The 12,630-nt window shown below is 49.8% G+C and overlaps 2 protein-coding genes across 6 annotated transcripts; both read left to right on the plus strand.

Annotated features, from left to right (window-relative positions):
• Positions 1–2,693: 2,693 nt before the first annotated feature.
• On the plus strand, positions 2,694–9,337 carry LOC123428010 (auxin response factor 11). 5 transcript variants are annotated; one of them, XM_045112158.1, is made up of 14 exons: positions 2,694–2,986; positions 3,698–4,058; positions 4,168–4,266; positions 4,370–4,426; positions 4,552–4,707; positions 4,806–4,890; positions 5,011–5,101; positions 5,759–5,923; positions 6,013–6,132; positions 6,383–6,458; positions 6,540–6,681; positions 6,803–8,157; positions 8,274–8,464; positions 8,620–9,337. In XM_045112158.1, the coding sequence occupies exons 2-14, from the start codon at positions 3,840–3,842 to the stop codon at positions 8,729–8,731; spliced, it is 2,868 nt and encodes a 955-aa protein (XP_044968093.1). In that variant the 5' UTR covers positions 2,694–2,986; positions 3,698–3,839; the 3' UTR covers positions 8,732–9,337. The 5 variants fall into 5 exon arrangements, with proteins under 5 accessions (XP_044968093.1, XP_044968089.1, XP_044968090.1 ...); XM_045112154.1 differs by lacking the exon at positions 2,694–2,986 and having other exon boundaries at positions 3,529–4,058; positions 4,552–4,713; XM_045112155.1 differs by lacking the exon at positions 2,694–2,986 and having other exon boundaries at positions 3,529–4,058; positions 4,552–4,713; positions 4,806–4,887.
• A 63-nt stretch (positions 9,338–9,400) lies between these two features.
• LOC123428011 (peptidyl-prolyl cis-trans isomerase NIMA-interacting 1-like) lies at positions 9,401–12,427 on the plus strand. The gene is made up of 2 exons (XM_045112160.1): positions 9,401–10,083; positions 12,084–12,427. Exons 1-2 carry the CDS (start codon positions 9,495–9,497, stop codon positions 12,206–12,208), a joined length of 714 nt encoding a protein of 237 aa, XP_044968095.1. The 5' UTR covers positions 9,401–9,494; the 3' UTR covers positions 12,209–12,427.
• Positions 12,428–12,630: the final 203 nt, after the last annotated feature.

Raw genomic sequence — 12,630 nt, forward strand, 5'->3', positions numbered from 1 at the left:
GACCCCGCTGCCACTCCCCTCTCCTTCCCTCGCCTTCGCTAGAGGGCGTCCCAAGGCAATACTCACGTCACCTAGCATCGTCCCCTCACCTTCGCCGACAGGGTTGTTGTGCTCTAGTCACCGTCTCATCGTTGTGGCCATCCCGGTGGGGTGGGCATGGTTTTGTCGGTCGCCAGTGGCCTTCGACGCGTAGTTCGAGTTTGTAGCCATGGTTGGTTGCGCGTCGAGTGGATCCAGCATGGCTTGCTCATATCCATGTGTTCTAGTGCCCGCTTCCTGTTTGCTTGATCTTCTGAACTTTAAGGGCCACATATTTCTGTATGTATCAACAACAAATTCAGAAAACACTGGACAATGGCACCTGAATTTCTCAGCAACAACGGTAAAAAAATCAAAAATATCTCGTGCAAGGTGATATAGGATTGACGAATAGAAATGTGTTATGATAAATGAAATTAGAAAGTCTGCTTATATACTCTAAGGTGAAAGAACGAACATTTGGTGTGTAGAAAAACCGCTACATCCAGATCGATATTCCTATGTATAATTGCGAATCCTAGAAAGAAAAGAGTGATTTAACAGTAGAATTAGAGACAAGAGGTTAGCGCGCACAGAGTGAGCGGTGTCCCAGTAGAGCCAAACACCGGCTAAGTGCCCTAGCCGAGCTTGGACTGCACGCATAGGCACCTTGCCTGAATCATTACCTACGCAGGCGGCATGATTCTTGCTGCAGTGGTACCGTGGTAGTCCTCCTTGCCCTCCTCCTCCTATGTGTGAAGTCGTTGTTGCCATCGTCCCCCTCCGCTGCAACATGGGGGCACATTCAGATGAAGCCGAGGGAGGTCGCGACTGGCTAGGCGCCGGTAAGAGGCGTGGGGCGGCGTCGTCACCAAGGCGCCGTATCGTGGGAGAAGGCCGCGTCAAGGGCAGGAAAATTGGCACCGACCTCCATCCCCTTCTCTGTACGCCAATAACGCCACAGGCTCCTTCGCCCTATACATCGTCGCTAGATCTCGGGGCTTGGACAGGCGCTGGCGTGCAGGGCGGCGACATTCCTGGGTAGGCGCGATTGGCGAGGTGCCGCTGGATTTGTGATGAACCATGGAAGGAAGAAACGAGCGTGGGGGTCGTGGGACGTGAACCGGCGGCGACGTCACACGCGGTCGCCATGACGGTCCAGATCTGGAAAAAGGTAAGAGAGGTGAGGGAAATCGATGGTGAGAGATGGCAATGGAGTGGAAATAAGGGAAGTACCTGCGCAGGCGAGATGACATGGACGGTGCAGTCGCCGGCGTCGGGCCACCTGCTGCAATGACCGGATCTGGCGATGGACGGGGCACGAGAAGGGGAGGTGAAGGAAGGAATTGGTGGTCGTCGTCTCGGTGGGCGGCAGAGGAGAGGCGAGGAGGGGGTGCATCTAGCGGGGAGGAGCGGGAAGGGGAGAGGAGGGGGTGCATCTGGCGGGGAGGAGCGGGAAGGGGAGTGGGTTGCAGGGCAGCGAAGCGGTGGAGAACGAGAATGGGAGAGTGCGGTTTTTGGAGAACGTGGGAGGGAGGAGCTAGCGACAGGAGGGGATTGGCCAGAGGTGGGATCCCCATTTTCTTTACGTGGGAGGTGGGATCGCTGAAAGAGGTCGAACCATCGGTAGGTTGAACCATCACGACGTTCGATCCTGCTTTAATAGTAGAGATTAAGGACTGTGGGCCGTGGGGCCGTTGAATTATTAATGTATAACTATTAGTGTTTGAATTTTATTTACATTCTCTCAAGTATTTTTTTTTTTCAATTTTTTTTAAAATATTCTGTCGGTCCTGAATGATTTGGAATGTGGTCGCGCGTTGGACACACCGATCCAAACATGGACAGCACATTTGACCCCTGGAAGGGTCACGTCAAACCCGCAGCACGGTCGCGTCACAGACGCAGCACCCACGATTTGCCGCTGGATCTCTCGGCGTGCACCGCACTGCCAATGCCCTTGCATTGCATTGCATTGCATGCAGGCCTCCGCACATCAATCCCCGTCCCCGTCCCCGTCCCCGTCCCCATCGACCCACAACGCCGTTCACAAACTCCGCCGATACGCTAGACAAGTGACGGTGTCGCCACGTACGTGACGGACGACGGGGCCGGCCCGGTCATTCCCGTGTGCCGCTCGGGCCTGTTTCCCGGAGCCTGGCACCTCCCATCAGCTCGCAGCGCCAGCGCAGTACCAGTACACAAAGGTACGTTGGCGCGCACGTTGCCATCCACGCCGCGTGCGTAATCGCGCCACTGCTCCACGCCTCCCACGCCGCAGCCACGCGCCCCGGCTGTACGACGTACGCTACGTGCGTGCCTACGTACGTACCTGTACCTGTAGGCAGGCGCGTACCACCACGCCTCCCTCAGCCCAGCTGACGAGCCCGCCACAGCCACAGTGGCCAGTGGGCAGAGTCGCAGAGAAAGAGAGAGAGAGAGTTGGGGTTGGGGCACGGAGATTTTTTCTTTCCAACACGGAGGAGCGCCTGCGCGAATGGGGAATCATGGGCGAGGGGGGGCTTCCGGCGGTCGAAAGGTGGGCATCTTTATCCCATTCCCATTCCCATTCCCATTGTCATTGTTGGCAAGGGAGGGGAGGGGAGGGGAGGGGAGGGAAGAAAAGGCGCACACCGGATGTATCATTGCCCTCTACTCAACTCTACTGCCCCGCCCAGGCCCATCCTACGGGAGTACACCGTACACCGCCTCGCTCGCCACACCACCACCGCGGCGTGCGCCCGGGCCTGCCTGTGCCTAGCACACCTCCACACCACCGCTCTGCTTTGCCTCGCCTTTATCTATCAGCCCCGCGCCCGGCCCTGCCCCGGGCGTCGCCACCCTCTTTCCGGCACTCGCACTCGGGCCTGCCTCTGCGTGTCTCCGCCCGTTCCGTGCCTTCCTCCCCGGAGACATTGCCGGCGCTCCCTCCCCGCCCGCCCGCCCGCCCCCCCGCCCGCTCGACAAGGTAGGGTTCTCGACCTCTTGTTCTTCTTGCTTCCCGGATTGCCCCCACCCATGGTCACCGCTCGTGGTAGCAGTAGCTTCGAATGCCGCCGCCTCTGCCCTTGGGGCACCGAGGGTGCGGTCCGGTGCAGGCATTGCCGTTCTCGACGCGGCCTCGCTGCTTCTGCATGGGGTTTCGTCTCCTTCTCCTTCCCCTTCTCGTGACGCCTCATGCCTCGCCTCGTTAAAAGGACTAGTTGTCCTAGCGATCCCATAGGCTGGGGCGTTCTTGTTCCCATGCTCCGCCGTTCGGCCCCACGCCATGCCCGACGACGCCGTCGCGAGCTCGCTCGCAGGGGGCCGGCGTTCCGTCGACCACCCAAGCCGCGTACCAGTACCGCTAGCTAGCAGCAGTACCAGCATAGCATAGCAAGATTCCCGGCGCCATTTTGCTCTGCGCCTAGCTCCAGCCCCTGTCGGCTCTCGGCTCTCGCGTCGCGTGAAAACACAAAAGCCGCCTTCCCTTCTTTCTCGGGAAAGCGAGCGAGGGAGAGGGAGGCGGGTTTTTAGCCGGCAGCCATGCGGACCCAACCCCGAGCTCTCTAGTACTCTACTTACTAGCTCGCCATTCCTAACGCATCTTTTGGGGCCTTCTTCTCGTTCCCCATTTGCATACTTGCTCACACACATTGACAGATATCCTCTGCTTCTCCTGCCAATGGCGCCATTGCAGTACCGAGAAGCTCTTGCTGACTGACCCATCAATGGCCAAGTCTGCTTAAGCCGCCGCTCGTCTGGCAGTCGTGCTTCCAGCTACAGCTCCGGCTCGATTCAGCAGCGGTTCTTTAGCTTGCTTGGATTTGGTCGGGGGAGAGATGGCGGCCTCGCAGTCGCAGGAGAAGCAGCACCTGCCGGCGTTCGGCGTGCTGAGGAACGCGGCGGCGCTGCTCGACGAAATGCAGCTCATGGGGGAGGCGCAGGGCGCCAAGAAGGTGATCAACTCGGAGCTCTGGCACGCCTGCGCCGGCCCGCTCGTCTGCCTGCCGCAGCGCGGGAGCCTCGTCTACTACTTCCCACAGGGCCACAGCGAGCAGGTCCGTCTGCATCCTTGTACCACACCAACATTCCTGCTCTGTTCATCTGGTTTGGATCACTTCACTTGGCTTCATGCATGGATTGCTGAGGTTTTTCTTGATCTGGCAGGTCGCGGCCACCACCAAGAAGACGCCCAACTCCCGCATCCCCAACTACCCGAGCCTGCCGTCGCAGCTGCTGTGCCAAGTTCACAACATCACCATGCATGTAAGTGCACACGGTTCATCCTGAGATGGATTAGGAGTTAGTGGCCTTATGCATTAACATTATCCCTGATAAATGCTGGATTTCTTGTTTGGGGTTTTCACAGGCCGACAAGGATACTGATGAGGTGTATGCACAGATGACCCTGCAACCAGTAAACTCTGTAAGTACTGTCAAGAAATGGAACCTGGTGAAAAAGTTCAGTGCATGCTGAACTGATTTTTTCTACATTGTTCACTGAAAGTGCAATAAAACTGTCACCTGATTCGAAGATTCTGTGAATTTCAGGAAACCGACGTGTTCCCGATCCAGTCTCTCGGCAGCTATGCCAAGAGCAAGCACCCGGCCGAGTATTTCTGCAAGAACTTGACCGCGAGCGATACGAGCACGCACGGCGGGTTCTCGGTGCCGCGAAGAGCCGCAGAGAAGCTGTTCCCACAGCTGGTATATGTCAGCATCTTGTCCACATTTTCTTTTATCTACTTGGTTACTCTTTGTGAGTGCTTCAGCTCATGCATATGTTATGTCCTTGGAACTTGTAGGATTATTCGATGCAGCCTCCTAACCAGGAGCTTATCGTGCGAGATTTGCATGACAACATGTGGACATTTCGTCACATTTATCGTGGTAGGGTCGAATGCTGCTTGACTTGCTTCTAACTTGTTGTGTGTTCATTCAAGGGTACATAATTTTGGTGTCCTGGGTCCCTATCTTCTAAAAGTTTCTTCATTTGGTGTTTCATTACAGGTCAGCCAAAGCGACATCTCCTAACGACTGGATGGAGTCTCTTTGTTGGCGCCAAACGGCTTAAAGCAGGGGATTCTGTCTTGTTTATCAGGTATATTTTTGGACCCAAACTGCATGATATACTACTGCTGTGTATGTTTGGGATCTTAACCAGATGCATGTTGCACTAAGTACTACTCCCTCCGTCCCAAAATAAGTGTTACTGCTTTAGTATAAAATTTGTACTAACTTAGTACTAAATTTATGTCACTTATTTTGGGACAGAGGGAGTATATCTGAAAAGGTTCAGACTTTGGATTTGATGTAAACTGTAATTATTGGATGGAATGAACCATATGGATAGTGGAGATAATTTCGCCTTTTTCGAAAAGGAGGATAGCCCCAAGTGAGATAATTTCTGCATTCAAGCGCCATCATATTTAGGGGATACAAAGTTTGTTACAGTGTAGGATCAAGTCAAATTATGTCCAGGCTAGTCCATAAGTTATGGTCATCCTTGTATCTGTTTACCTATAAATCCAGCAGACATATCGAACTTTCTGACTTCAAATGTTTCATGCAACAGTGGCTGTACATTATGTACAAATGTAAGCTATGCTAGTTAGTGCTATAATGCTATGTGATACAGGCCCCAAACCTCTACTCAACTAGTCTGAAAATAATTTAAAATTACCTTATACTATATTTCCATTCTTAGTGAATTTGTGGGAACGAAACGCTCATTACTGACAAAAGTTACTTGTTTAAGGGATGAGAAGTCTCAACTACTTGTGGGTGTTAGGCGGGCCACTAATCAGCAAACGGCGTTGTCCTCTTCGGTTCTGTCCACTGATAGTATGCACATAGGTGTTCTGGCTGCGGCAGCTCATGCTGCATCAAGTGGCAGCTCATTTACCATCTACTACAATCCTAGGTACAATTTTTTATCTCCATTTTACATTCCAGTTCATATGGTTTTCTGGTGGCATAATTAACATATATTTTTTCTTGAAATCTCTCCAGGACGAGCCCATCGCCGTTTGTAGTTCCCATGACAAGGTACAATAAAGCCATCTATATCCAACAGTCTGTTGGCATGAGAATCGCTATGATGTCTGAGACAGAGGAGTCAGGCAAGCGCAGGTTTGTCCACTAACCAGAGATAAACACTTTGTCATATGCGGATATCAGTTTTTTTCCTGCTTTTGATTTAATGCTTCATGTTTAAACTACTTGTTGTGCAAATCTTTCCCACTTTCACCCTTTGAAAAAAAATGAGTATTAGAATAATGTAATGTGCCATTTAAGTATGAAGGTTTGGCATCATCTGTCAATGTATATGGTCAGTGAAGTTGTTGCATCATACTCTGAACAAAATTGATCTGTTTGACAGACACACTGGCACAATTGTGGGAGTTAGCGACTCTGATCCCATGAGATGGCCCAACTCCAAATGGCGCAACTTGCAGGTGCCTTTGCTTTCCTGCAAAAGAACTTGAATAAACCTGCCTATAATCGTGTGGTCATCCTTGTATACTTTGCATTGCCAGGTTGAATGGGATGAACATGAACATGGATATGGAGAAAGACCTGAGCGCGTGAGCATATGGGATATTGAAACTCCGGAAAACACCATAGTGCTCCCTTCTGCATCATTGAATTCAAAGCGGCAATGCCTGCCTGGTTATGGAGGTACTTCTCAACCATGCTTTATTATTACTTGGTGTACCTGGGCTAGAGACCGAATCTGCAAGTATTTGTAGGACCATTTAGTAAGTTGAAACAATACTAACTTATTTTTTTTCACTTGCAGTACCTGGGCTAGAAGTGGCATCTGCAAATATGTCACCATTTCAGAGGGCACCAGGAAATCCATATGGTAACTTGCAGCACATGCCAGCCGTTGGATCAGAATTGGCTATGATGATGTTTCTGAATCAATCTGGCCAAAACATCGGGACTCCACTCAGTTGCCACCAATCCTCTTATTCTAGTATTATTCAAAATGTCAAGCAAAACTATATGCCTCCTTCAACATATGGTCATCCCATTGGTTCAATAAAGCCAGAAAGCATGCCTTCCAATGAAGCCCAGCAGCAGCAGCTGCATGCTCCTAAGATGCAGAGAGGCGATTCGGAAAGCTGTGAAGTTCAACCTGCCACTGATTCAGTTTCTGCGTCAGAGCTACATGCTGCAGGTAGAGAGCCAAGGAACACAGATAAATATCCAACTCAAAGCATTTCAGAGCAAAATTGCAAGGGCGAGCCAAGAGTCAAGCCTAGGAGGAGCAAGAAAGGCTCATCTCGTAAAACCATTTCAGAGAATTCTGAACTTTCTTCGGCACCTTCACGGGTTTGCGATGACCAGCAGAATGTTTTAGAAGCAAAACTGGTTGGCTGTGGCACAGAACAAGTTAACTGTGGTAATAACGAAGGTTCATCTGCTGCACTCACTCATGGTGATTTTGCTGGACAGTTGCAGTGTCAGCAGGTTGAACAAAATGAACTAGTGTCACCACCAAAGCTGGAATCATCAATATCACCTGATGGAGGGAAGTCTGTCAACTCATTTCCCAACCAGGCATCTTTTTCGCAGTTCTTCGATGGTCTGGATTGGATGGTTCAGCCTCCCTATTACCAAGACTCAAATGGCATGCAGTCAATCAGTGCATCAGAAAACATTTTCAGTCCATCTGCTAATATGGCCTCCACAATAAATACCGATACTCTGGAGACTTTTCAGAACTCTTGCCTTTCTGACTGCTTTCCTAATTCCATACAAGACTTCATCGGCAGCCCGGATCTGCATTCGCTAACATTTCTGTCACCTGAGATGCAAAATCTGGATGTCCACAACGACGGAAGCAACGTACCAAGTACATCCAACTCATATGTACAAATGAGTTTCTCTGAAGATGATAGTGGAAATCACATGGAATCAATCCAAAGAGGAATGAACAACACCTCATGCTCCCAACCACAGGCTACAGAGGGCTTCAATCTGGGGATGTACTCGAAGCTGCCAAGTTTGAAGGAGTCTCAAGTTTTGTCTCTGCCTGAGATCCATAACAGTTCCAGGGGCACATCGTCCTGCAGCATGGATGCAGCAGAGTACAGCATTGACCGGAGCGCAAAGCCGCTGAAACCGCCGGTGCGTACATACACCAAGGTATGCTACTACAACACTGCCAAGTAGGCAGCATTTGCTGAAACTTCTCTGACAATGAGATAGTAACTTCCAACTTTTGCTTATGATAATTTTATCTTGTGATCCATGGCAAACAGGTTCAAAAGCTAGGATCTGTTGGAAGATCTATCGACGTGACACGGTACAGAGATTACCGTGAGCTGAGATCAGCCATCGCCTCCATGTTCGGGCTCCAGGGGAAGCTCGAGCATCCTGCTAGTTCAGACTGGAAGCTTGTGTACGTCGACTACGAAAATGACGTACTACTCGTTGGCGATGATCCATGGGAGTAAGTATCGGCAGCTCTGCTTCCATTTATTGGCAAAATCTAGCAGACATATCTCATGACTTCATCAGTGTCCAAACGTAGTACTAAGTACTGTACTCGTTAGTAATTCTTCGCTCACTCACTGACCGTAATGTGCCTTCTCTGTATCTTGGCAGGGAATTCATCAACTGCGTGCGATGCATCCGGATCCTATCGCCGTCTGAAGTACAACAGATGAGCGAGAACGGCATGCAAGTCCTGAATGACTGCATCCAGGCAGACCAGTAAACTCATCGCCCAGGGCGCGTCTGCAAAATTCAAATAAAGCAGAGAGCAAGATTAAGCTAGATTGCTATTCTGAACACAGTAGCGCCTTCCCTAGTTAACTGTAGGCTGATTTACTGACAGTGTATTTTGGTAGGGAGAGATTTAGATTTACCAGCATTTGTGTCGTGTTATGGGCATACTTGAAGGATTGAAAAGGAGGGACAAGGGTTCATCTATTCTTTCCCAGATGCTGAAGAACCCCCAAGCAGTTTGCTGTGTGATTGCTGGTACTTGTGATGAGCTTTGTTTAGCCTGATGTCTCCAAACCAGTGTGAAAAAACAAGCGTGGAGAAGGGTTCATCTTTCCAAAATGTCGAAGAAGCCCCGGGGCAGTTTGCTGTGTGATTGCTAGTACTTGTGATGGATGAGATTTATTTGGCCTGATGCCTTAACACCAGTGTAAATGTTAGAGCTGTTGGATTTGGTTTTGTCAATTGTAGATTTATTTACACTAGTGTAACTGATGTGGATCTTGGTTGGCAATGGTGGATGACCTGCTCAGCAGCAACTCACTTGTGCACTGATTTCAGCTCAGTTGCTCTGTTGCATAACCATGTGTGGATAAAATCTGCTTCATGTGTTCCAAATGGATCTGGATCTGGATCTAGAGCTAAATTCTCTTTTCATCAGTATAAAAATGCAGCAAATCGAGAATGTTTTTGTTCCCAAAATTGGCCAGGCAGACAGTTTTAAGGTTTGAGGTGAGGTCAAGCTTCCTCCTGCTATGCTATGCTATGTGCTACTCTATAATAAGAGAATGGGCACGGCAACCCTGACGACAGACCAAACGGACCAAAGCTTCGCAGAAACGGAAACCGAAATCCAAACCCCCGACCCACCCAAGCGCCTCCGCTCTTCTGCCGCGGACGCCAAGATAGGGACCGACGCCCCCGCCCCCGCCCCCGCCCCGGCCGCCGGCGCCGGCGACGCGGCCCGGAAGCGGCCGGGCGGGGAGGATGCGGCCGCGGCCGCAGACGGCAAGCGGCGCCGCGCGGAGCACCCCTCCTCCGGCTCGCGCGATCGGCACGGCCACCAGCATAAGGCGGGGCACAAGGCGGGCCGCCCGGGGGACGGGGGCAAGGGGAAGAGGGAGACGATGCGGGCGTCGCACATCCTGATCAAGCACGAGGGGTCCCGGCGCAAGGCCTCGTGGCGGGACCCCGACGGCGTCGCCATCTCCGCCACCACCCGCGACGACGCCGCCGACCTCGCCCGCGCCCTCCGCGACCAGATCGCCGCCGGGGAGCTCCAGTTCGACGCCGCCGCCCGCGACAACTCGGACTGCAACTCCGCCAAGCGCGGCGGCGACCTCGGTCAGTGCCCCCTCCCTCCCTCCCTCCCTCTCTCCCTGCCCGCCCGCCCGCCAGATTTGTTGCTCTGTATGTGCTATGGATGTATCTGTGGATTTGCTTCCGGGCGCGGCCGATTTGGGGTTGTCGGTGGCGCTTGGCGTGTGGAATGCTGATCAGAATTGGCTAAAACTTGCTTGCGTGGCGTGTTACATAATCTGGGGATGTTGGCTAGTCCGATACAGCCTCGCTGGAGTGCTGCATCTGACTGACAGATTCACTATAATTCAGGCAATCGTTGTGTAGGAGTAGCTTCAATTGTGTGCAACGATGCATGAATGCCAGATGCTTCCCCTTCAACTATTTAACCAGGTTACTTACCAGTTCTGTTGGATTCTTAGTCCCACTGTAAGGCGGTTCGTTCATTGTCGGTACCCATGTCTGTTGTGTTTGAACTGACCAATTAATATATCTCTGCTATCTAATCTTACTCCACTATAAGGCAGTTCATTGTCGGCACCCGTGTCTGTTGTATTTGAACTGACCAATTAATATCTCTCTGTTCTCTAATGTTACTCCACCATAAGGCAGTTCATTGTCGGCACCCGTGTCTGTTGTATTTGAACTGACAAATTAATATCTCCCTGTTATCTAATCTTAGTCCACCATAAGGCGGTTCTTAGTCGGTACCCAAGTGTGTCGTATTTGAACTGACCAATTCATATCTCTCCGTTTCTGTCATAATTTTTGTTATCCTTTGAACTTTCAGTAGTTAGGCAACTACTTATATCCACTAGAACAATTAACGGCCGCGTTAACCAACAGAGGATGATTTACTCCAGTTAGTTCCCTAATTTGCTCTTTCTATGGCTTTTATTAATAAATGGCTAAGGTTGCCTTGTTTTCTCTGACTTTTTTTTTTTGCCTGCAACTATATGTAAAACCTGGCGCACACTTTATGTATGCTTAATCCCAATATTCAGGCTGCCTTCTGAGCCTGCCTTAGCCAGTTCATTTTTCCTGTATGAATATTGTGGAATGTTGCAGGGACAACACACGCCTGTGGAACACACCACAATACACTATAAAGATGTGGTGATATATTATTTTTCCAAAAACAAGAAGCTGACCAACTGAACATGATGACATATTTAAATTGTACAATATTTCATAGCTGTTCTGAACAAAATTACTGCATGCTTCTCTGCAGTACCTCTCTATAATTGATAATTTCCTAGGGTTATCGAATAATTGATTTTGGAACATAAACTGGGATAATTGAGCACCATTATGAGCATAACGTGGAAAAAAACAAGTCGGCCAACCAGGCACGAACACCCAGTGGCATTGTTTTAAAGAAGTACGATGGGCACTGGCCAGTCAGTCTGTGGCACGCAAATAAATTCCACCTGCTGCAGGTGTCGAACCCTGGTGGGCTGGTTGGGGCTGGTGCACCCTCTCCAACAGAGTGACGTTCGGTTTCTCAAATATGTTCTTATTGTGTTGACATATTTGCGTCGCTTGCACCCAGCATCCACATGGGACTAAAATCATGAAAATGGCACACACCACTAGACTGTTTTCTTGCTGGTGCAGTATTTTTTCTAGTATTCTTAACCAACTGCATCTTACATTGCTAAGAAACGTGAACTGCTCTAGGTTTGTTCAGGTAAAGTGGTAAACTCTATTTTGCATGGGAGTATGGGATGAACCATTTGTATTACGTAGACAATCCCTGCATGAAAATGCCATCATATTTAGGGGATACAAAATCATTAGTCCAGAATCTGGTTTGCCTTAATTTACATTATTTGGATGCTATAATGAAGGAATGCCCATGTTGCATCAGACTGTAAGCCTTGTCTTTTTCTGTAACAAACTCGTGGTCTGTCCAGTTTCCACTAGTTCATCACTGTCTTCTCTTGTACCAAAGAAAGATGCTTGCATTCTTACATTCTGTTATATGATTCAAAAGTTCACCCATGATCAGGCCTAACTTTGGTTTTCATGATTTATGGCCGTAGGTCCATTCGAGAAGGGCAAGATGCAGAAGCCTTTCGAGAAGGCAGTGATTGCTCTGAAAGTGGGGGATATGAGCGATGTGGTTGATACCGAGAGCGGGGTGCACATCATCTTGAGGACCGGTTGACAGCGTCCATGGGAGTACTGTCAATCGATATGAGATTGGTTTGAAACATTGCGCGATCTCTTAAGCAGAGACCTTTTGTTATTAACTTGCATTGTAACAGTGCTGACTGCAAAGCTACTACGGGATTGGTTGTATGCCAGGATTAGACGTCGGTGGTGCTTGTGTTGTCTCGATAATGTTACAGCTTTTGAGTGAAATTCAGTTGATATTTATGGTTTACCTGTTGAACAGTCAAGTTGAGTTCAGCCACTTTCACATAGTTCAGCCACTTTCACATTCACAGACCCCTTATCCTGGCCACTGCACTTGTCTGGGCAAGATCACTAGAGAACAGAATCAACAACTAAAACAGTGGAAACGAGTAAGTAGTACTCCCTTCGTTTTAAAATTTTTGTCTTAGATTTGTCTAGATATTTATGTAT

This window comes from Hordeum vulgare, chromosome 2H (genome assembly GCF_904849725.1).
Source record: "Hordeum vulgare subsp. vulgare chromosome 2H, MorexV3_pseudomolecules_assembly, whole genome shotgun sequence".
In the NCBI taxonomy this organism is placed as follows: domain Eukaryota; kingdom Viridiplantae; phylum Streptophyta; class Magnoliopsida; order Poales; family Poaceae; genus Hordeum; species Hordeum vulgare.